Source organism: Ursus americanus, chromosome 9, assembly GCF_024610735.1.
Source record: "Ursus americanus isolate L20-20 chromosome 9, mUrsAme1.1.p, whole genome shotgun sequence".
NCBI classification, from domain to species: domain Eukaryota; kingdom Metazoa; phylum Chordata; class Mammalia; order Carnivora; family Ursidae; genus Ursus; species Ursus americanus.
The window spans coordinates 15,273,881-15,297,447 of NC_142135.1; the positions used below are offsets into that span (position 1 = coordinate 15,273,881).

Genomic DNA, 23,567 nt, shown 5'->3' on the forward strand with positions numbered 1-23,567 from the left:
AAATTACATCAGGAATTTTGATCTTTAAGCTTTGAATTTATGTTTTTATTCACAAGCAGAAATATAGCATTGGTCTGCCTTATCAATGTCTCCTTGTGTTGCTTGGGGAAAAAAGTAGAAGGCAGACAAGGGGAGATTACCTTGTTAGGGTCTTGATGAGCCTTTTCTACGTGGAAAGGACCACCCATCTCATGGAATCCTGCCTTCCTTTTATACATGAGAAACTGAGGTCCAAAGAAGGGGAAATAATTGGTCAGCATTTAAAGAACGATTTCACGTCTGCTGACTGCGTTCCCGGCATGGCTAACAGTGGTCTCCCGGTTCCATCATGGATCCTCATTTCTGGCTGGGGCACATCATTCCTGCTGTCTTGGTTCATTCCAGGACTATCAGCCAGTTGTTCTCACTTCCTGGAGACAATGGGTCTTTTATCTGAAGTCCCTCATTAACTTCTTTTTCTCTGTTAAAGGTCGCCAAGCTCACTCATGCTATTTCCATTTTTACTGAAGGCATCTTAATGATGAAGACAACTTTGGTTGGCATCATCAAGGTAAAGGCTTCCGTGCTGGTCCCCGTGACCTCATGGACTCTTCGTTTGGATTTACTGTGGTGGTTCTCCCATGGGGAGCGGGGAATGATGTTGTCATCCTCTGTCCCTTACTGTTTCACGTTCAGCTCTTGATCTTCACTTTACTCATTTATTGATGGAGGAGGAGAGAGCATTATAATCCTGATTTTTCATCCATACCCAGAAGTTACTTAAATCTAAGAAAAATCCATTTTATTGAATTTTTGTAATAACAGAGCAAAATGGTTCGATTCCCTTGGCCAAACAGCTGGCTTGCTCTCTCCCACCCTTCTTTCCTTTTAGTATTTTTATATTGCATCTCAGGTGCAGAGAGCTGAGCTAATCCTGCCCCATTGTCATTGTCTGGCCATTGCCATCATGGATGCATGCAAGCTCCTCTCTTCATCTTTTCTTTCTCATCTGGATGCCCACAGCCATTCCCATCCCCAGTAGCACCCACACTGTATGTTCGATTTCTGTCCCCAAAGAGGCGAGTCTGCATTTTAAGCACGAGGTGTTACTTTCCGTGTGCATGTGTTTGATTTCTCTACCTCTTGTTGTGCCCTAAGGCCCATTCTTTTCCAGCTCTTCTCACTAGTTATTGCTTTTGGAATTTATTTATGTCGCTATGAGTTGGGCAGTTGGTTACTTCTCACTGCTGCATAGAATTTTACATTCCACTTAACCATTTCCCGAGGCACAGACACCCATATTGTCTGTTTTCACCCCAACACTCCCTGTTATCACAAACCTCTCTGAACATGTCTCTACTATATACCGTGCAAGAATTTCTCCGAAATCTGCCCCCCCAGGAGTGGGTCACTGGGTCTTAAGGTGTGTTTATACTTAATTTCTCTCAATACCGCCAGACTGTCTTCTGAAATGACTGTTTCATGAAATATCTGCCCACATTTTCCCCAATACTTATTAGGGCCCACATTCTAATTTTTGCTCTCCCAAAGAGTATAAAGTGTTATCTCGATGCTGTTTTCATTTGTAATCCTATGATGACTAGTGATATGCCCATGCACAGAGTTCACGGTGCTTTTATATGTTTTTCATTTATCTGATATCAGTAGACTCCACATGTTTCTGATTTTTTTTTTAAATGTGTATCTATTGAATTGCCAAATTAACATTTGTGTTAATAAAATCCAAGAAAATATAGGAAATGAACCTAAACGGAAATGGAACCTTAGTGTTGGTTTCTGCAAGTATGCTGAAATACCATTGTGCCCCTAGATTTTTTTTTTAAAGACAGTGATATAATTTTTAAAGATTTTATTATTTATTTGAGAGAGAGAGAGAGCATGAGCGGGGGCGGGGAGAGGGAGAAGTAGCTCCCCACTGAGCAGAGAGCCCGACGCTGGGATTGATCCAAAGGCAGACACTTAACCGACTGAGCCACCCAAGCATCCCCCATTGTGCCCCTAGAATATTAATAGAATCCACTGAACATGATTTAGGCCTGATGCCAGTTTAATTCAGTTGATATGCAGAGAGTACAAATTGTAGGTTATCACTTCTTACTAATCCGTAAAGTGGTAATAAATGCTAGGACCAGATTAAGTGTCTTACATGCAAAATGACCAATATAGGAAGGATGTAATAAAACCTAATAATTAGCAATAATTATCAGAGGAAAACCTGCTTAAGAAAAATGCAGATCTTTTGCCACAGTCTTTCAGATGAGAACAGAGGGTATATCGTCTTGACCACACTCAACCCAGTAGACTCTCTCCCAGTCTAACCACTCAGGGCTTTCTGTAAGGGATCCTGTGCGCCTCACTTGTCTTTAACCCTCAAATGTTAGGCATCTATTTCAGACACTTTGGGGCACCTGGCTGGCACAGTCCGTAGAGCATGCAACTCTTGAACTCAGGGTTGTGAGTTCAAGCCCCAGGTTGATGTGGAGCCTACTTAAAAAACAAAGTGTAAGTTGACTTTAATCCGTATGACTTAAAACAAGTAAGGTATACACAGAGATATGTAAATGTGCATTGTTAGAGGCAGCCAAAAAAATTATTTTAAAAACAGTAGAGGGCGCCTGGGTGGCTCAGTCGATGAAGCATCTGACTCTTGATCTCAGCCCTCGTCTTGATCTCAGGGTGGTAAGTTCAAGCCCTGCACTGGGATCCACACTGGGCATCGAGCCTACTTAAAAAAGAATAATAAAAAAAAAAGAGGGGTGTCTGCCTTCGGCTCACGTCATGATCTCAGGATCCTGGGATCGAGCCCCATGTCAGGCGTCTCTGCTCAGCAGGGAGTCTCCCTCTCCTTCTGCCCCATCCCTGCTCATGTTCTCTATCTCTCAAATAAATAAAATCTTAAAAAATAATACTAATAAAAATAATAAATAAAAATTTAAAAAGAATAGAAATCATGTAGGCTTTTATCACTAAAAGAATGGCTGAATATATCATGGTGTGTTCACAGTATTGATTGCTCTGCTGCCATTCAAAAAGCATTTGCCACTGGAAGATTTCTAAAACTTAAAGTGGAAAAAGCAAATTACAGAACAGTGTGTGTGTGTGTGTGTGTGTGTGTGTGTGTGTGTACATATTATGGTCCCATTTAGATTTTTAAAATCAAATTTATGTAGAGAAATTTTAAGGACTAAATTTATGTAGAGAAAGTAGTAGAGAAAGGTCTGGAAAATCCATGTGAAAACTGTTAATGAACTGTTGTTAACTTCAGAGGAGGGGATAGAAACGTGAAGGAAGGGGCTGTCGGAAGGAGGCTTTCTCTAAGCTGCAAGCACACCATGGATTAGTGAAAGTCTTGGAAGAATTGGAAGGGCCATTTAAGACCTTTAAATTCATGAAAACATTTAACTCTTTCTCACCAAATCTGTTCTTACAGGAGTATTTCTTTGGAAACTTCATTTTGCTTGATTTTTTTGCCCTCATTGATTATATCTAGTTACTGTAAAATAGGGCACAGATACTGGGAGCTGTAGAAACACTTCATTATTACAACCGCCACCCAAGTCAAGAAATACCATTTCCCAGCTCCGAACCCAGGATCCTCACACGCCCTGACCTAATTTCAGTCTCTCCGTTTAGAGTTTTATTATCCAAAAGTAAATCTCTGGACACTACATTTAAAAAAAACATGTTAGGGGCGCCTGGGTGGCTCAGTCGGTTAAGCTTCGACTCTGATTTCAGCTCAGGTCCTGATCTCGTGGGCCGTGGGATGGAGCCCCCTGTCAGGCTCCACGCTCAGCGGGGAGTCTGCTTGAGGATTCTCTCCCTCTGCCCCTCCCCAACTTGCACACTCTCTCTAAAATAAATAAATAAATCTTCAAAAAAAGAAAATACATGTATCTTTTAGGTCTTTTTTAGTCTTCAGGTTTCTCCTCCCTTCTTTCCTTTCCTTTATCTGGTGAGGAACCGACAGCCTTTGAGCTGTTGTTTTTGCAGTCTGGATTTTGCTGATTACTTAGCCCTGAGGTAGCTCCACATGTTTCTCTGGCTTTTGTATTTTGTGCAACTTTCATTGCAATTGTCGTTCTTGAAGTTTAAATATAGTCAAACCCAGTGGAACCCATCCATTTGTCTTCATAACTTTTTAAAATGATGGTTCGTTTTACAAATTAAAAGTACAAGAGACAAGTCTCAGGGAATTCAAAGGATTATGTTCAAAGTGTTTGATGTTTTATGGATTTGATAGGAGACTGTCTTTTAAGGAATAACAAATGCTTTCTCATTACAGAAAAAAGAACCAGTACAATAAGCTTATAGAGTTCAGTAGCAGATTTGCTTTCCCACTTTATCTCCCTAATGACAAACAGCATTCCAAGAATGCTGAAAGAAAAGAGAATTGTTAAATCTGTCCAGCCACCAGCTTGCGTTTGCTCACAGGGATGAAAATGCCCTAAGGTAACGCGGGGAAGAAAGGTGTGTGCCAAATTCGAGGGCAGGCCCTTCATCCCACCCCTCCTCCTGGTGGGAGAAAAGGCACTTTTTACTTTTAATGAAAGGATTAAAAAAAATGAGAAGCAATTTAAAACTTTGCAGACCCACCATCTTTGGGGTGTCATGTTGTAAAGTTGTCATGAGTTTTACTGAGGTCAGCCGAGCCTTAAAGAGTTACAGGTTTAATCAGTCTGTCCAAGCGGCACAAGATCAAAGGGACAAGAAAGGAGAAAAGTCCCAAGCATTGAGAATTGGGGTGGGAAGGGGCTGCCCCCACAGATTCCAGGAACCGTCTTTCCTTTGGATCTCATCACGACCGAACTTTTCCTCACTGCCATTTGTTGCGTTTTGATTTGCACGCAGGTGGACCCAAAACAGTTGCTGGAAGATGGAATAAGGAAGGAGCTAGTCAAACGAGTTGCTTTCGCTCTTCATAAGGGATTGATCTTCAACCCCCGAGCGAAGGTACCAGATAACCAGACGGGTCTGTCCTTCCTCTCTGCCCAGCTTGCAGAATGGACGAGCACACTATTTCTAACTGTCGTGAGCAAGACCTTCCCTCCTAACAGATATCTAATATATGGTGTTCAGTGGAGTCGACCACTGTGCTTTTCGATCCTATATTGTAATCTGTACGTTAAGAAAGTCCTTCCAAAACCAGTCCTTTCCTTCACCTGTTGATCCCCAGTTTTAAGAATCGAACTGTTGCCTGCGATTCAGAGTGACTTCTTAAAGTTAAAAGAATTTGTTAACCCTAAGGCACATGGGAACCATAAAGCTTGTAATTTTTTTTATGTTCCTTGATCTGTTAGAGAATTTGCTCATTTTTCTCAGGAGGAAAAAAAAAATGGGCCTAGAATTTATATCTAGAGTACTTTTCACCCTAGTAAATTCAATTTAAAATATTTTAAGTATTTTAAGGTTATATATATTCATCAAACGATGTGAGCGAAATCGTCAACTTTCGTTTTTTATATTCTTTTGTATGAGGCTTCCTTCCCAAATGAACGAAGCCCTCTTCTTTGCTGAATATCTGACGGAAGTTGCCACTCATCCTGGTTGAGGGAGGAAACGGGTATTTCCAAAGCTGTCTTCAACTGTGGTGTTGAAGACTCTCCCATCGGAGCCTCATTTAAAGTCTAATGTAGATATTAGTGGTTGACCGTCTCCTCCAGTAATAGATTTGTGTTTCCCCTTTTGCACAGTCAAGTGAATTGATGCCCAAGCTGAAAGAGTTGGGGGCTACCATGGATGGATTCCATCGCTCTTTTGAGTACATACAGGACTATGTCAACATTTACGGTCTGAAGATTTGGCAGGAAGAAGTTTCTCGTATCATAAATTATAATGTGGAACAAGAGTGTAATAACTTCTTAAGAACAAAGGTATCTAATTAAATTTTGAAAATTCTTGACAACATTTGTTGTTCTGACATTTAAAATACATGCCCCGAGGGGCACCTGGGTGGTGCTGTCAGTTAAGTGCCTGGCTCCATTTCGGCTCAGGTTGTGATCTCAGGGTTGTGAGATCGAGCCCTGCATTGGGCTCCATGCTCAGCTGGAGTCTGCTTCAGATTCTCTCTCCCTCTGTCCCTCTGCTGTTGCACTCTCTCTCTCTCTCTCAAATAAATAAATCTTAGAAAATAAAATACATGCTCCAAACCTCAGAAATGCCAACAAGAAAGTTTATTTCAATAGTTACTAAAAATCAGTAAGCATTAGATAATCACGAATATCTTCAAAGTACCTTCAGGGAAGTTTGATTTTGGTCAATAGTTGATAAGGAGTAAGTGTTTTTGTTTTTGTTTTTAAGATTTTATTTATTCGACAGAGATAGAGACAGCCAGCGAGAGAGGGAACACAAGCAGGGGGAGTGGGAGAGGAAGAAGCAGGCTCATAGAGGAGGAGCCTGATGTGGGGCTCGATCCCACAACGCCGGGATCACGCCCTGAGCCGAAGGCAGATGCTTAACCGCTGTGCCACCCAGGCGCCCCAGGAGTAAGTTTTTAATTAGGGAACTCACAAGATTTATTTAGAATCTCAAAAGATTAAGTATCTTCCAGCCTTATGATATTTGAGAATTTTATTATTACATTGATACATGTTAAAGACTAAGAGCCAGAAATTCCTGTGTCTCTTCTCACTTCTCAGTCACTTTGCTTGTCACAAATATTTCTTTTTTTATATAAATATTACATGTGGCATTTCTGGGAGCTATGAATGCAGTTTTAAGTTTCCTCTTCAAAACCAAGGAGCATTTATTGTCACTGTTTATGCAACACTGTATTTGTAAAACTACGTGGAAAAAGAATAACCAGGGTATCTTCCCAAAGATGTACAGTTGACCCTTGAACAGCACAGGTTTGAACACACAGGTCCATTCATGCACGGATTTTTTCCGATAGATGTAGTGTGGTACTGTAAAATATCTTTTCCCTTCCTTGTGATTGTCTTAACCTTATTCTCTAGCTTAGCTTATTGTACGAATCAGTATATAATACATACACAAAATATGTGCTAAGTATGTTATTGATAAGGCTTTTCTGGTAAACAGGCTATTGATCAGTTTTGTTGTTGTTTTTGGTTTTTTGTTTTTGTTTGGTTTTGTGGGGGGTTTTTGTTTTTGTTTTTGTTTTTTGTTTTTTTTTAGTAGTTAAGTTTTAAGGGAATCAAAAGTTGGATGTGGATTTTCAACTCTAGGGAGGTCAGTGCCCTGGCCCTCATGTTGTTCAAGGGCCAGCTATACTAAATGTTTATGGTTTGGTTTGGTTTTTTTCTAGATTCAGGATTGGCAGAGTATGTACCAGTCTACTCATATTCCAATACCGAAGTTTACCCCTGTGGACGAGTCCGTAACATTTATTGGTCGACTCTGCAGAGAAATCTTGAGGATCACAGACCCCAAGTAGGTGTATCTGAATTCCACTGGGCCTTGAACATGGTGGACGATAGAAGTCTCTGAACATTTTCCTCAGATCATACCCTCATTCCTACCACACTTGGATCCATTCTCATGGGTTTATTAGAGTCACTTTTTTTGAGACTGGGTATTTCGGCAGTGTACCTTAGGAGACCCCGCTCCAAGGAAATAGAGGTTAAAATAAATCCAAGGTCTGTTCGGCCACCTTTTAGTTCTGTGCTCCTCTTGCTTTCCAACTAATGTTCTACTCACTTGGGCCTGCGGACTCCCCGGTATATGAAAACTTTGATTAGAAATTGCTCATCTGTACCCGTGTAACTGGCACACTGCCCCATTCCAGTCTCTGGGTCTTGCACTTGTGAGATCCTGAGCTTTGAAGACTACCCGCACACCCAGGCACTTTTCTAGCACTTACCTTGTACATGCTTCTCAGCCCAACATACACATCCCTTCGTTCACTCATTACAGCAGTCTCTGAGGTAGGCGTTGTTATTCTTCCTGTGTCCAAGAGAAGTAACTGAGGCACAGAAAAGCTAAGTCACTTATCCAAGGTCTGGGTCTAAATGGGAGCTCCAGAACACACACCAGCCCTCCAGCTCTGGGGCCCGACTCTTAAACACTGTGCCGTTCAAGGGCAGGCTGCAAAGCTTTGCACACAGGGGATCACGGTTTATATGAGGTCACATGGGTGAAAATCTCATATAATTGCACCGCCCTTAAGAATATTTTAGGTGGCCACCATGGGAGAGACTTGCACGTTGCTTCTCTCTTTACATCTAGTTTCCCACCTTTTTCTCAGTTGAGCTTCTGGTGAGGCAGTCAATATTAAGCCCAGCTGAGGAAGATCGGGCTTGTGTTTTCTGTCTCATGTTTAGCCCTGTGCGCATGCTCACTGAGTGGACGGGTTGGTGGGATTACCCAGGGAAAGAGGACTTCTCTTCTGTGTCTGTCCAGCAGTGCATGTATTGTCGATTTGTGTAAGTTGAATGTCTTTATGACATGGCTCCTCTGTACTGCCGTCAAATTCCAGCTTATTTGGTCTCTCAAAAGTTACACAACGTGATACCCTATATGTAAACGTCTTCCAAAAATTCAAGCACAAGTGAGTTTTGTCTATGACTCATGGACCAAAAGGAGTAAATGATCCAAAATGTTTTATAACTCCTGCTTCCTTGGTACCTAAGGGTGGGGGACTGAAGCCCTTCTCGAAGACTCTCCATCTAGTGCCATGTTAAGACTTGCAGAGAGGACTAAGCATTGGGGTTGGGATTTCCACGTTATATTACTGATTGGGTCATCAACGTTGGGAGCCTCTCAAGTGACACATTCAGAGTGCCAGCAGTGGGTGACAGGAACAGGACACTTCAAAGCTTTGAAAGCAGAATCCAGTTCTGGAAATCTTCTTGTTCTTCCCATTTCTTTTCAAATGTAAGCCCCTCCTCCCGAGCCTCGTTTCAGTAAAGAGATGTCCTGGTTGTTAGAATTGGGGGCATATCATCTGTGGAGCTTACTAGAATTTAGAGGCTGGGTTTCCACGAAACCCAAACCTACCCAGTCAAACCCCAGGAATGGGATCTGGACATATATTTTTAACCCGCCCAGCATTTGAGAGCTAGTAAAACAGTGGTTAAGGACGTGGTGTTGGAATCAGGCCCTGCTAAGTTGTCTCATGTGTGAACGAGGGTCACACGGCTTGACTATCACAGAGCCATCATGAGGATGAAAGGGAAAAGGTCTTAGCACGGAACCTGACACGTAATAAGTGCTCAGTAAATACTGTCGCCTTGTTATCACTGCTGTCAGCACACTCTTGAGTCTGAAAGGAATCATTGGTTGGTGACCACAACTGGGAGGACAGAGGAAATGGCTATGCTGTCATAGTCACAAATGTTCGATAGGGCGGCAGGATTCGAAGTTCCTTTCTTATCAAAATGGAAATGACACAAGACTCTTAAGGCCCTGTGTCTGGGAATCGAAAGAAAGACCCTGTGGAGAGAAAACTGGGCTCTCACATCTTCCAGCCTGACAACCAAATCCAACCTTGTCCCCTCCGCTCGGCTCCAAACAACAGCCTGACTCCATGGACATGAATCGGTCACACCAGTGACCTGGCATAGGGCAGGAAAAGGTGATTTCACTGAATGTTGCCTTCCTGGCCCATTGGGCTTTCACCGTGAGATACGCTGGGTGCCTAGGTACAGAGGTTAGTACACAGATCGCATAACCATCGTTCCTCCCATCTGATGCCCAAATCCTGTGGCGTCCCACAGTCCTCAGGAGAACTCATTCTGAGCTGCTTTGGGTTCTGAGTGTTTGTTTTTCTTTTAGAATGACCTGTCACATTGACCAGCTGAACACTTGGTACGATATGAAAACTCACCAAGAAGTAACCAGCAGCCGCCTCTTCTCAGAAATCCAGACCACCTTGGGGACTTTTGGTCTGAACGGGCTGGACAGGCTTCTGTGCTTTATGATTGTCAAAGAGCTACAGGTGAGCCTTTCAGCTTCTATGCATGGTTCCTGCTGCCCTGGGGGAGATGGGAGTAGCTTATTTAGCGTTTCTTTCATGCTTTCCTATACCGCCACCAGACACACACACTGTTAGGTCGGTAAGAACTGAGAATAAACTAGAATTTCTTTGGCCAGCACAGCATTTTTATGTGTAGACTGGTTTGGGAGTTTCATACGAGGAAGTTGAGACTCTCTCCAAAACCAGCAACTCCTCCGAGCAAAGGGGTGTTCCTAACAGGAACTGGAAGTTGCTGCCTCCCTGACATCCTTTCTAGCATTGTGATTTAGGCCAGGCTGTGTTCTGTATAGCACTTTAGTGAACCGGGGTATTATTCACTGTATTCGTTGTATTTATTTATATTTATATTCATTATTATTATTTGGTTCTTTGCATGTCTCCTTCTTTTAGAATTTCCTCAGTATGTTTCAGAAAATTATCCTGAGAGACAGAACTGTACAGGATACTTTGAAAACCCTCATGAACGCTGTCAGCCCCCTAAAAAGCATAGTAGGTAAGTGTTCTGAAAGTAGCCTGAGATGGAGGTAACACTAGCTTTTCCATTTTTACTAAACAGAAAATTCTATTTTAACCTTTCAGCAAATTCGAATAAAATTTATTTTTCCGCCATTGCCAAAACACAGAAGATCTGGACATCTTATCTCGAGGCTATCATGAAGGTATGTTGAGAGAGGGTGATAATCAATACCATATTTTTTTAAATTATTATTTTCTTGTAACTTGGTACCCAAAGAAAGCCATACTTCTTTCTTTTGTCATCAAAGCAAACAAACAACACTTCAGTTTATTGTTATTTCTAAATTCACTTGTCCATTCTGGAACTGTTCTTGACTGTTTTTCATTGATTGGTCTTTCGTTCTCCTTTCACCAAAGAGAACCCTTTTTGTTTTGTTTTTTTTTAAAAGACTTCCGGGCAAGAAGTGCTTTCACGCAAAGAAATGGAAGTCTTCCTCTCTCAGTGGTGCTCCATCCTGACGTAACAAGTTTATTTAATGAGCTGCTCTGTCTGTGTATAGCTCTGATTTGCTCCCAGTAGGTGTTAGAACAGGACATTTGTCTCTCTCCCCTCTTGGGTCTGCACAGATGTTAGAAAGCCGAGTTCTCTGGGACGTAAGTGATCCTTACACTATGAACAGGGAACACTGTTGTCTTTAGAAATGAGTAAGAAACTGAAATGAGGAGATTAACCTGCTGAATGGAAAGCTAAGTTACCTTAGAATTCGCTCATCTGCTCTCACGCCATAGTGTCAGCTCCGGGGACCCTCTGTGTCATCTCTGTGTCTTCCTCATCTTGTGATGATCCAAGACATTCAGCGCCGCATTTTTGCACACTCATGTGCGAAGCATCGCCACCTGCCGTGAGACACCGAGTTAAAGGAAACGCTAGCTGTCTCCTCAGGAAGCCCACTCACAGTCTAGTGGGAAAGAGTAGGTTCCTGGTGGAAAACCAGTTCACGGTTAAAAGTCTCACCTATCACAGGAAAAGTCTAGGCTGCTGTGGGAATTTGGGGAAGTTCCATTCTCTTGTTCCCAGTTTTATTAGTTGTTCGTTGAGATGGTACCGATGGTGCCTCAGCCAAATTCACAATGTATTTCCCATAATTGCAGTGAATTTTTTTTTTTATTTTAATTTGGAAACTTAGACTAGGTAACACACAGAGCCTTTGACTCTGCCGGATGGCCTCTTGTTATAGATGTCTGACACGCCCTTAGCCACATGATTTCCAGATATTGAGAGCTTCTCAGGCTACGTTTCTAATTGCCGGGAAGCCCTTTGGGAGGAGTGGAGAATGATCTGAGATTGGACCGGCCTGAGTCTCAGCTCTGGGGAAGCCTGAGGGAGATTACAGGGATGCTTCAGAGAGGTTCCCCCGTGGCTCTTACAGACCTCTGTGAGTTGTAATTGCTGGTAATTCAGTAATAACCAAGTATTTGTCTAAGTCAGTGATCTTTACATGAAGCCCTCCAGGACAGATTTGTCCTTTTGTCTTTGGCTAATCTGGAACAGCGATGGAGCTATTCTTCACCATCTGACGGTAGCCACTAGCCTCATGTAGTTATTGAGCATTTAAGATGTGGCTTGTGGGAGTGAGGAACTGAATTTTAGCTTTTCTTCATTTTAATCAGTTGAAAGAGGCACATGAGGCTGTGGCTGCTATCCTGGGCAGTGCGACTCCAGAGAAATGGAGAAAGACGGATAATCCAAAGATCTCTCTAGAAAGGCAAAGAGGTAGAATGAATGCATCACCTCCTGGCCGCTCAGCCTCCAGAATCTTATTAATGGCTTGTAGTAAGTGAGCATGAAAGAGAAGACGTTGGTCATGGAGACTGAATATGCTGGAAAGAAGAGCAAGTTAGGTTAAACTGCCCGTATCTCTGCTTCCTTTCCTAGACTGGTGTTCTCGAGGGAATCCTGGACATAGACTATCTAGGATTAAGCAGGGAGTACATGGGCCAGATAAAAGATTGGAAGGACATTACTGAGTGGCCTGAGGCAACCCACGATTTTCTTGGCCTTGCCCTATTCTAATTTTTCAATAATATTTTTCTATTAATCAAAGGTTTCTTATGAGAACATTTTCTGGATTTTATTTTCTTTACGTAGGTAGAATATTCATCTAGTAAGAAGAGTGGTCAAAAGAACACATCTGACGTCATTTAACACTGTTAATTGTTACAGGCTCCATGGATCTAAATAAGATCTTTTCTTTGCTCTTAGAGAAGGCCACTCTTTTTCTCTTAACTTTTCTCTGCTCCCAACCACTGTGTCCATTTCTCCCTCACTGTTGCTAGCGTTATAAAATAGTCTTCCCTCCAATTCGTCCTCTCCCTCTTGCCAATCTTTTAGGAACAGCTTTCCTAGGACAGAAAAGAAGAAATTCACGGGCACAAAAAGAATGTACTTTTGATTTTATGATGCCAACAAGTTGAACCTGTTGGAACAATCTGAGCTCTGTCCCAGACCTGACCCAAAGATAGTTTCCTATCACCGGACAGGGGTTATAGACATCTCCAGATATCATTTATGCTCATCATTACTTGGAAATGACGTGCTTAATCTGTCACGCTAGCTTAAGTCTGGATCACAGATCTCTTCTTTCAGTGGTTTGAGAATTATATTTTGTTACAACTGACTTCCATTGTTATCCTCCGTGTTTTATTTTGCACATTAATTTTATTTTATTTTAAAGATTTTGTTTTTAAGTAATCTCTACACCCAATGTGGGGCTCGAATTTACAACCCCGAGATCAAGAGTTGCATGCTCTACTGACTGATCCAGCCAGGCGCCCCTATTTTGCTCATTTAAAAGAATTATTCTAAGACAGTGCCAATAGGCTTCACCAGATTCCCAAAGAGGTCCAAGGTACCAGAACAAGGTTAGGAACCCTTGGATGAGGGATTATCATTGTTAGAAGGGCCTTTTTGGAAGATTTTGTATAGATCATTTTATACCCAGATTACTGTAGGATCTGTAATCATTCTACATTGTTAGAAGGGCCTTTTTGGAAGATTTTTTATAGATTATTTTATACCCAGATTGCTGTAGGATCTGTAATCCTGGGCGACGTGGATAGGCTTATAGTCACCAAATTTCAGAACAACAGAGTAAAACGGCATCACTGGGACTCAAGAAAGTTCAGTTTAGGACAAGCGAAGGAAGTAGGGCTTCTCATTGGCAGCTACGAAGCTTGGAGAACTTACCTCCAAAGATGATAAATAGAGCTTCAAAACAGACAACAACCGACCATTAATGTCACCTTGTACAATATCAGACTTCAGGGATGTTGGACGTTGGCCTACAGGAGTCTATCCAGATGCTCCTTGCGGGGTCCCTTGTACTCCGTCAGGAAGACGCTGGTCTTAGCCATGGACAGTCCAGGAAACCCTTGGATTTTCCTGTAGAACATTGAGATCCTTCCAGTAAGGATCATCTTCGAGTTTGCCTCCTTGCTGTCACCTGGAAGCACTGGGCGTCCCACCTCTTCTCCCTCTTCTCGTTCCCAGGTGGGCCAGATGCAGATTCTGAGACAACAGATTGCCAACGAACTCAATTATTCCTGTCGGTTTGACTCCAAACATCTGGCAGCTGCTCTGGAGAACCTCAATAAGTAAGCGCCGGCTTTCGAGACAGCCGTCCGGGGCCTGGATTGCTCATTACCGATTAGCGCCCCGATTTCTTCAGTACTTACCCTTTTACGCTCTTTGCAAGTAAGAGGGCTCTCTGAATTTAGAGCCTTCCTTCCCAGGGATAACCAAATCTTTTTATTTTTTTTTTAGATTTTATTTATTTATTTGACAGAGAGAGAGACAGCCAGCAAGAGAGGGAACACAGCAGGGGGAGTGGGAGAGGAAGAAGCAGGCTCCCAGCAGAGGAGCCTGATGCGGGGCTCAATCCCATAACGCCGGGATCACGCCCTGAGCCGAAGGCAGACGCTTAACCGCTGTGCCACCCAGGCGCTCCCCAAATCTGTCTTTATAAGCCTCTTTCCTAGTCTTGTCCCTTGGTCTCTCTCTCTCTCTCATTATTGATGGATTCATGTATTTAGTCAAATCTATTGATCACTTCGTACACACCAGACATTGTGTTAAGTACTTGCCCAGATTGAGAAGGCAATTATTACCAAAATCCACACCTGGATGTCCGTGGGACTGAGTCACTGACCATCCAGAGGGCTGCTGGAAGCGCGCTCGTTACCGGGAGTGGCTGTGGGCGCCCGTCCCGAAGTACAGTCACATCCTCCGCCTCCCCAGCAACTTGCTCCCTTTCCCAGCCTCTGCTTAAAAATAACTCATCTGTTCTTTCAGTCAGTAAGTCAGCACTTTTGACAAAGCAGGTATTGAAAACAGCTCAGTCAATTCATAAAACTTGGACCGGCGAAAGCATTCCATTTGGGTTAACTCCAAAAGATAAAATAATTCTACGTCACATTTTCCACTTAGCAACCAGTCACGGGTATGGAAATTGAGAATTAGGAGGAGTAAACCCTCATTTTACAGAGGAAACCAAGGCCCGGAAAGATCACATCGTAGCCTGTGTTAACTGTTGTATGAATTGCGTTCGTCTCTTATGTTTATCCCTGTTCTGTGTTGTGTTGTTTTTCTTCGCCTAGGGCTCTCCTGGCAGATATTGAAGCCCACTATCAGGACCCTTCGCTTCCTTACCCCAAAGAAGACAACACGCTCCTGTACGAGATCGCAGCCTACCTGGAGGCGGCTGGCATGCACAACCCACTGAATAAGGTCAACGACTCAAGTAGGGAGTGGAGCGGCGGGAGGTGGCTGGTCCCCACGGAGATCGGCCCAGATGGCAGATCGCTTGCTAAAATATTGGGAGAGCCTGGGTTCTAATCCCAGACCCCCCTTCTCTTAAGCCCTCTCCCTTCCTGAGTTCCCACGACTGGTAGGATGATCACAGCTTCCCTGCCTGATTCAGGCCGTGGGAATCAGGAGATACAGAGTTTTCCACAGTTCTTTAAAAAGTGAGAAGTACTCTCTCTGTCGGAGAGCAGTTTTGGGTTTGTCTGGGGTTTCGTGTTTGAACTGCTGCTCAGTGATGGCATTGATCCTTGGGGCCCAAAGATGCTTCCGTCGTGGCGGACAGTAATCACAGTCATAATCCGGGGCCATAGACTGTCTTCTGTAATTCTGACTTCCAGAAACCTCTGCGACCTGAAAGGTTTTTCACCATGTTGGTGCCAGATCTCGTTTAGTGGCAAAACTTGTCCCGAACTGACATAAGGCTGTTCGTACTTCCGTGAACATTCCCATGTTTTGATGCAGAAATACTGGTGACTTTGATGAGAGGGTGTACCTAGACCCTGTATGAGCTTTCTGAAATCCGTACGAGCCCCTCGGTTTGGGACAAAAGTTTATGAAGCAAGCAAGCAGCTAACATTTTATGAGTGCTCACCTCGTGCCAAGCCCTGTTAGCCCCGACTGCGGGTGACGTCACGTCATCCCAGCGGTCCCCTGAAATGTGCCGTGGTCGGGTGAGGACCTCGAGGCTCAGAGACTGATGACTCCCCCGGGGCTCCACACGGGCGAGCGCTGGAGGCAGGCAGTCTGACCAGAGCCAGGGCTCCCAGCCAGAGCGCTGCCCAGCCTCCCAGGGAGTTGAGGGACGGAGGGCGATGGCCAGGTACGCCCGGACTGTACTGTGCGCACCCGAACTAGCAAGGAGTCCGCTCTGTGACATGTCGCATCCTTGCCCATCACCCCTTTCCCTCTCTCTTTGTGAATGACGTGAAGAGGATTCGAGGGGAAAGTAACCACTCATCTCCAAGCAAAACTGTTCCCCTCCCGGAAGGGCTCGTTCTCACGTAGGGATTTATGTTCGCGGGGCCGTGGTGTTACGTCACACTCTGCAGGCAGCAAAGTAATGGTGAACCATCCCCGTTTTCGGTAGCCTGAAGAGCAGATTGAGAGCAAATGGAAGCCTTCCATTTGAACGTGGGTTCTGCGGTATTGTGCCTCGGGAAGAAGCCATCAATTTGTCTTACCTTTCTCTTTGCAGATATACATCACCACAAAGCGCCTACCCTACTTCCCAGTTGTCAACTTCCTATTTTTGATCGCGCAGTTGCCAAAACTTCAGTACAACAAAAACCTAGGTACCGTATGACATTCCTTGCGAGTCACAGCAGCACAGTAACGGTGGAGTAATACCTCACCGAACAGCTCCTTGTGTGGAGAGTGCCGTGTCACCGATGAGATCTTTCCTCAGTCAGAGGCGTGGTGATGAAATGCAGTCTTTGGGCCTGTGAAGCACAGTGTCCCTTCATGAGGTGTAGACCGTGGGTTTACCACTGACCGAATATAGTCCACCCTTGATTTCCAAAGATTAACCAGCTTGTCAATGTGTGGGATCTTTGCTTCTCTCCTTTCTTTAATGGTTAGGCAGTGATCGTGGTGTGCGGTAGGACACGTTAACAGTCAGGCGAGATCGGCACAGGCATACCCAGTACTTGACGATATCCGTACATGAGATGCTGTGTGAGCGTACTCGGTACAAACGAGCTACCAAAGCCTGTCAGTACGTTTGTCCTGTCCAGGCACACAGCCCTAATTTTTTTTTTTTTTTTTTTTTTGCCATTGATCCCTTTATCGTGATTATTTTTGTAAAAACTTTTCTAATAGCTTCCTGAGTCCTTCCTCTGCCTCCAAACTTTATATGAAGTTGAGCTTTGTTAAATCCGTTCTAGAGTTTAATTTACTTTGAAAGTATCGTAGGAGCTTTCCTGTAAATGTGCTGTTTCTTAACCAGCAATTCCCAAGTGAATTTCTTCCTTGAGCTGTTTCCCCTTCCTCTTTCATAAGCTTTGTAGGGATAAAGATGTGGAGTCTCTGTAAGTCTCTCATTCAGAAATACTCTGTGATTCCAGACACAGCTCCCGTAAGAGTACGTGCTCCTGCCACAGAATGCGGAGCGTGCTGGCGCCCGTCCTACTGCAGGACTGAGGGACGGACGTGAGTCCGGATTCTGCTCAACCAGCGCGCGCCTGTGTGACTTTGGTCAAGTTACTTAACCTCTCAGGCCAACCAGATTTTCTAAAATACCTGATGCGGTACTGGCACAGAGCAAGCACTGCCCTGACGCTAAGTCCTTCTCTGTGTGTTGGTCAAAATCAATGTAAAGAACCATCCCAGGCTGGACTTAGGAGTTCATCTCAAGACTCAGAGTCATGCTGTCGCTCTGTTGTCCCTGTGTTAGAACTAAACAACAGTGACCCTTTATAATGATGGATTGTCAGTACACGAAGATAATCTTGTCTTCATCAAAGACTGTTCACTGGTCTCATTCTTAGGGAATATTTCTTTCACTGTATAGCTGCTCAGAGGAAGCATTGCACTATTCCATCAAATTCCCAGATCTTTAAACAAAACAAATAAATGCCTGAGTGTCCTAGAGATGTGTCTGTATCTGACTACAGTTCTTTTCATGAATTAGACTCATGTGTTCATCTGGGAGTCAAAATCATGAAAAGTAGGAACATCAGGGTGTTTGGAGACCCAGAACACACATATTTAACCTTGCTGAGCATTGCTCTCAAGACTGACCGAAGAAACGCTTGCCTGCCTGCCTTGGTCTGTCCTTAAGGCAGAATCTTCGCGGGGCCCCCTCAGAGATGAAGCTTTTGCTAGAAGCATCATTGCTGCTCTCCACCTGGAAAGGGTCATTTCTCTGTGTTCTGATGACCATCATTGTCTGGTCCAGTGGGCACTGAGTAAATTCAGAGTTGCCGAGGCCCGGGTTAGAGAAATCAGGAGAACTTGTTTGGGCATCTCTGGTTTAAGTAAGGGATGGCCCCACCTTCGCAAGAACCCAGATGCGGGATCTGAAGGCCTTTCTTGCCCATCTGATGCCTTTCTCCAAAGTGGTGTACATTTTACGTCCCAGCAGCATTTGGTAACGTTAGTTCTGTTTCATTTTAACCGTTCTAATGGGGGTGTGTGTGGTATCTCGTAGTTTTCATTTGCCTTCCCTTAATGATTCATGATGTTGAACACTTTTTCACGTGCTTTTTGGCCGTTCTTTCTTTCTTTGTTAAGTGTCTGGTCAAGTCTTTTGCCTGTTTTTAAATTGGGTTGATAGCTTTTTTTTTTTTTAATCACCGAGTGGAAGAGTTACTTATACGTACAAGTTCGTTGTTAGATATTTTTTTCTCACAGACTCGGGTTTACCTGTTCATTTTCTTACTGGTGACTTTAATGAGCAGAAATGTTCAATACTGACAATGTCCAATTTATCCATTTTTCCTTTATAATTGTCCTTTCTCTATCCTAAGAAATCTTTAACTAACCCTAAGGTCATAAAGATATTCTTCTATGTTTTTTTCCTAGAAGCTTTGTGGTTTTAGCTCTTACGTTAAGGTCTGTGGTCCATTTAAAATTACTTGCCGTGTACAGCATAAGGCTATCCAGTTTCAGCACCATTTATTGAAAAGATTTCTCATCTCCATTAAATCATTTGGATATTTGTGGAAATTCACTTGCTCATGTAAGAGTGGAACTACTTCTGGATTTTCTCTTCTGTTCCATTCATCTCGTTATCCTCATGCCAATACTGCCTTGATTACTATAACTTTATAATAAGTCTTGAAATCAGGTGATGTAAGTCTTGCAACTTTGTTCTTTTTCAGCATTGTGTTTCTCCTCAAAGACCCTGAACTCTAGCTCCTGTTCCCTTTGCAGCCATCCGGGCAGAAGGGCGAGGTCTCCAGATCGGGGCAGAAATCCTTAGTGCAAAAGCCAGCTTTGGCGCTCATTCACTCCCCAGATTTCCTTCTTCCGCTCTCTGGGCTCCTGCAGATTCTTTTATTTTATAATGGCCAACATTGTGTTTAAAGATACTTCTTAGATGCGTTATCCAGGATTGAAAATGCTTTAAGAGAGTGGTTGAGCGCGTCTGACACTGCTGTGCTGCCGCTAACAGACGTTGCTCAAAGGTCATGTTTCCTTCTCACTGGCTTCCATTTGTATCTTTCAACTTTCCTACCACAGCACGTGTTTCTGTATTATCCAAACCAGACAGTGCTGGTGATTATAAAAATCAGTCGCCGTTTTATTATGTTGAGTCAGACCACTGGAAGCCCCCACCAATCCCGGGCCGAATCCAAACGCGTCCCGAGTTGTCATTCCCTCCAGTCATCCGCCGGCGGTGGCGCGGTCCCCAAACATTTTTATGTTCACAGACGCACCCACCAGATGAACACTGCCAAAGACAAGCACTGTGCTTGGTGGCCTCATTCCTCGTTTGTCGCTCCTTGCAGGAATGGTGTGCCGGAAGCCTGCCGACCCCGTGGACTGGCCACCACTCGTCCTGGGACTGCTCACCCTACTGAAGCAGTTTCACTCCCGGTACACCGAACAGTTCCTGGCGCTGATCGGCCAATTTATCCGCTCCACAGTGGAGCAGTGCACAAGGTACCGAAGGAATGCATGTTACACAGTGGGCTGGATACCTTGCATTCCAGATTCCTCTTACCATCTCCCTAGTGCAGGTGGGAATTGGCTGCTTACCCTGCCGTGTGAAGCAACGTTGTTTGCAGCAACTAAAGATGCACGCATCCTTCGCCACCCGGCCGGGGAGCCCCGTCGGCGCACTGTACGGTGCTTTGGCAAGAATGAGCGAGTCATGACTAGGATTAGTGACCCCCCCGGGGCAGAGAGTGCAGGCCTGTTCCTCTGCTGTCCCAGGCGTGGTGCTCAGAGCTTAGGGAGACCGGGCCGTCCGGCTGGGCCCCTGCCCTGGGATGGTCTCATACCCTTCAGCGGGAGTCAGGGAGCATGTCCGTGTCAGAGCCGGGGTGCAGCCCTGGTTTGCGGCGTTGGAGGAAACACGCAAAAGTTCCTATTTGGATACAAGGTTCATAAACCTTTTTTTCTTTTTTCCCCCCAAAATGTGACTTTTCTGGGATAGAAAAAAGTTATTTGCGTGAGATGCTGGGTCCTAAGCCTGCTCTGTTACCGTAAAGGATCAGGCCCCTAAATAAATTTCTCTGGCATGTTGCAAATCCAAAGTGTGGAAAATTACCGCTTGGTCACTTTGGTCAATGTAACTTAAAGACAAATGGGAATGACCTTCCAGGACCTCACAGAGCAGTCCTCACCAGACATGATTTCAGAGGCCATTAGTTAACAGCCTTCCATCCATGGCATGAATCAGTGCTCAGGCGTCCCTGGCGGGAGTCCTCCAGCCTCTGCTGGGATCCGGCCATTGGTGAGGCACCAGCGCCTCTCAAGGCAACGCCAGATGCTGGTGGCGGTGTGCCCAGCCCTGGAAAGTCGCTCATTGTGACACATGGAGAATTTCATCCTGTCTCTGGAATTTCATTCATTGTACCTTGCTCTACGCCCTGAAATTAGAATAAATGCAGTCTCCTTCCCTTGCTCCACCCCACAACGTGAACATCGGGCTGCTGTCTTAGGTCTCTGCTTCCAGCCATTCCTGTTCACCACGCTGTGGCTACTCACCGTGTCCGTGACCTCTGCTGGGGATTCCAGTTGGCCTTTGATCCTCTTCTCTACGTTTTCTCTGTGATTTCCCAAGCTTGCACTGAGACTCCAAAAGCAGCCAACCCCTTCGAGAGGACCGCCGGGCCCCCGGTGGAGTGCGGGGCAGGGAAAACTACAGTCCCGGGTTCTTGACATCCGTTGGATACACGTGGCTCATAGTGACCCTGCGTTCTTCTTAAATCCTGACATCTTTTCCCCCAGAGCCTCGGTCAGTAGAGTTCTTCCCCACCTTAGTTAGTGGGCTGAACAACAGACACACGCTGGATGTTTTTCTCGGACGTATGCTGAGACTTGCTTCAAGCAGCACACTTTCTAACAACTGAAAAACAGAAGGTAGCTCAGAAGGATGGGGAAGTCTGAGATGAAACTGTCGCGATCAGAAAATGAGGTCGGTTGCAAAGGAACGCGGTGGGCGCCTAGAAACCTAGTGCGTCTGGGCTCCGGACCGTGGAGAGGGAGCCGGGGGCTGCGGTCCGGGTCGGTACAGGGGGTTTGGGAAGAAACCTCCACACCCGCCGCCCCAGCTGTAGCTCCCCATCTGTCGAGAACTGACAAGTCCTTCGTCCTGGTTCTTCTTCCCTGACGACTACGAAGTGTGCCGTGACGCAACATGTTCCTGGGGACCCCGACAGAGCTCATCCGGGGCGGGTGTCGCTGCGGCTGCGGGTTTCTGATCCAGCTAAGGGAAGTGACATAAGGAACCTGGGATGCATGGAGGCCCTTCCCTTCCCTCGCCGCGAGCAGAGCAAATACAAACACAGCCCTGGCCACACACTGAAAGATCCAGAGCAGTGGCCACTCTTCCAGGTGTAATCACTCTTCAGCCTTCTTTTCAAGAGCAAAAAAATCATCAGGGAACTAGATCAGTAATCCAGTCTCATGAAATCCTTTGTTAATCAGAAGATGCCAGTCTACCTAAATTGGAAATAATTTTAAGAGCTTAAAGTTCCTTTTGATGTGCAGAAAGAATGCGAGCTCCGTAGGAAGACTGTCGCGCACTTCACTGCATTCCCAGCTCTAGAACAGTGCGTGGCCACACAGCTGTGTGAACGAACAAGTGAGGAGGATCTTATATAGAAAGTTATTAGACGCTGTATGTATGTATTTGACACCTGTGTGCAGGCGCAGTCACAGGTGCTGGAAACAGAAAGATAAAGACGTGACCCAGCCCTCAAGGAAACCAGCATACAGACAACTGGAAATGTAAGAGTCTTGGGGACAGATACGAAGTATGATGAAAGCATAAGAAAAGGCCACCTGCCCAGAGGAGTCAGGGAGGACTTCCAAAGGAGGCAGAACCCAAGCTGGAACTGGAAAGATGCCTAGCAGTTGACTTTCAAGTACACGGGCAGAGCAAAATGGAGCCGCTAAGACCAGTGGGATGGGAGGTGTGGCCTGTTCAGGGGCCGGCCAGCCCATGAATCACGAAGTGCCGAGGGGGTGAGAGAGAGGAGCTGGACGGCCAGCGAGCGCCGTGTTGTGGAGGCCCAGGTGAACCGTTCCACGCAGACTTTATCCTCTCGGTCCTGTGCTGTAGGTCTGCTGGCAGGATGGTGATAGGAGTCAAGGTGTTCCAGAGATTTGTTGCTCCTTTGACTTCACTTAGTAATCTGTCTTTGGATTTAGAGGATACAGTTGTAACTGAGGTTTAAGTCCTTGTCTGCCTATTTGGGGGTTGGGGTTTGTGCTTGTGGTATTTTCTGTTAAAAGTCAGAACAGAGGACTTGAAGGGAAAACCCTAGGGTGACAGGACTGGCTCTTCTCTTAATTATTAACTTCTGTTTGCCCCTAGTCCTTAGGCACTATAACTGAGGAAGTTTTACACAGGAGAACCCTCATCTCATTAACAAGGGCTTAAGTGTTGAGAAAGCAAGTGAAGAAGTGAGCGGACTTACCCTGTCTACCACGTGCAAAGCGGTGACTTGATCCAGACTGTTCTCCATTACAGCCAGAAGATACCTGAGATGCCTGCGGATGTCGTGGGCGCCCTTCTGTTTCTGGAGGATTATGTTCGGTACACAAAGCTACCGCGGAGGGTAAGCAACAGATAAAGATACTGCTGAAGCCCCTTCTGTAAAAAGATGGCGTTTCGGGTGGCCCTGGACTCCTGGGGGTGCGCTCCACTAGCTCGGTCCGGTGGTCGCTCCCAGCCCCGAGCCCCTGCTCTGCCCCACGGCTGTGACGGTGCCCCCTTCTCCGTGTTGCATGCACACTGTCACAAGCCCTGTGTCGCAAGCCCGACTCACAGCACTTCCCCACTCCTCTCACTGTAGCATGCGCTCGCCCTGAGAGCAGCTCCCCTGGTTCCGGTCCTGGTTCCGGTTCCGGTTCCGGAGCGGTTCAGATGGGGAAGTCTAGGAGAGAAGTCCTCAAGGGGCCAGGGCAGGGAAATAACTGTGTGGTTGGTGTTTTCCTGTCCCCGAAAACCTGTTGCCACAGCAAGTTTGGTTCAGTTCACACCACAGCTAAAATTATATTTGGCCAGCGTCTCCAAAAATGCCTTCGTTTTACCCTCTACGATATTCTTGCCTTGTCCTGTCTCACTAGGAATTCCACTTTGGTGAGTTTTAACTCAAAGTGCAGAGCTTGTACTAAAATATTAAAGACTTTTTTGAT

The 23,567-nt window shown here is 45.1% G+C and overlaps 1 protein-coding gene and 1 long non-coding RNA gene across 2 annotated transcripts in view; one reads left to right on the forward strand and one right to left on the reverse strand.

The window, feature by feature from the left end:
* WASHC5 (WASH complex subunit 5) overlaps positions 1 to 23,567 on the forward strand; it is a 66,366-nt gene that overhangs the window by 39,829 nt on the left and 2,970 nt on the right. Inside the window, exons 17-28 of the mRNA XM_045805647.2 lie at positions 470 to 550; positions 4,849 to 4,950; positions 5,691 to 5,870; positions 7,265 to 7,389; positions 9,733 to 9,895; positions 10,325 to 10,427; positions 10,514 to 10,593; positions 13,941 to 14,044; positions 15,047 to 15,176; positions 16,450 to 16,546; positions 19,706 to 19,859; positions 22,900 to 22,987. Coding sequence (XP_045661603.1) covers positions 470 to 550; positions 4,849 to 4,950; positions 5,691 to 5,870; positions 7,265 to 7,389; positions 9,733 to 9,895; positions 10,325 to 10,427; positions 10,514 to 10,593; positions 13,941 to 14,044; positions 15,047 to 15,176; positions 16,450 to 16,546; positions 19,706 to 19,859; positions 22,900 to 22,987 — 1,407 coding nt within the window. The remainder of the gene's footprint in view (positions 1 to 469; positions 551 to 4,848; positions 4,951 to 5,690; positions 5,871 to 7,264; positions 7,390 to 9,732; positions 9,896 to 10,324; positions 10,428 to 10,513; positions 10,594 to 13,940; positions 14,045 to 15,046; positions 15,177 to 16,449; positions 16,547 to 19,705; positions 19,860 to 22,899; positions 22,988 to 23,567) is intronic.
* On the reverse strand, positions 9,793 to 22,986 carry LOC123797712 (uncharacterized). Its single transcript, XR_006781038.2, has 3 exons — positions 22,847 to 22,986; positions 11,147 to 11,287; positions 9,793 to 9,932 (listed from the first exon to the last, which is right to left on the reverse strand). It is a non-coding gene; the product is annotated as an uncharacterized LOC123797712 (long non-coding RNA).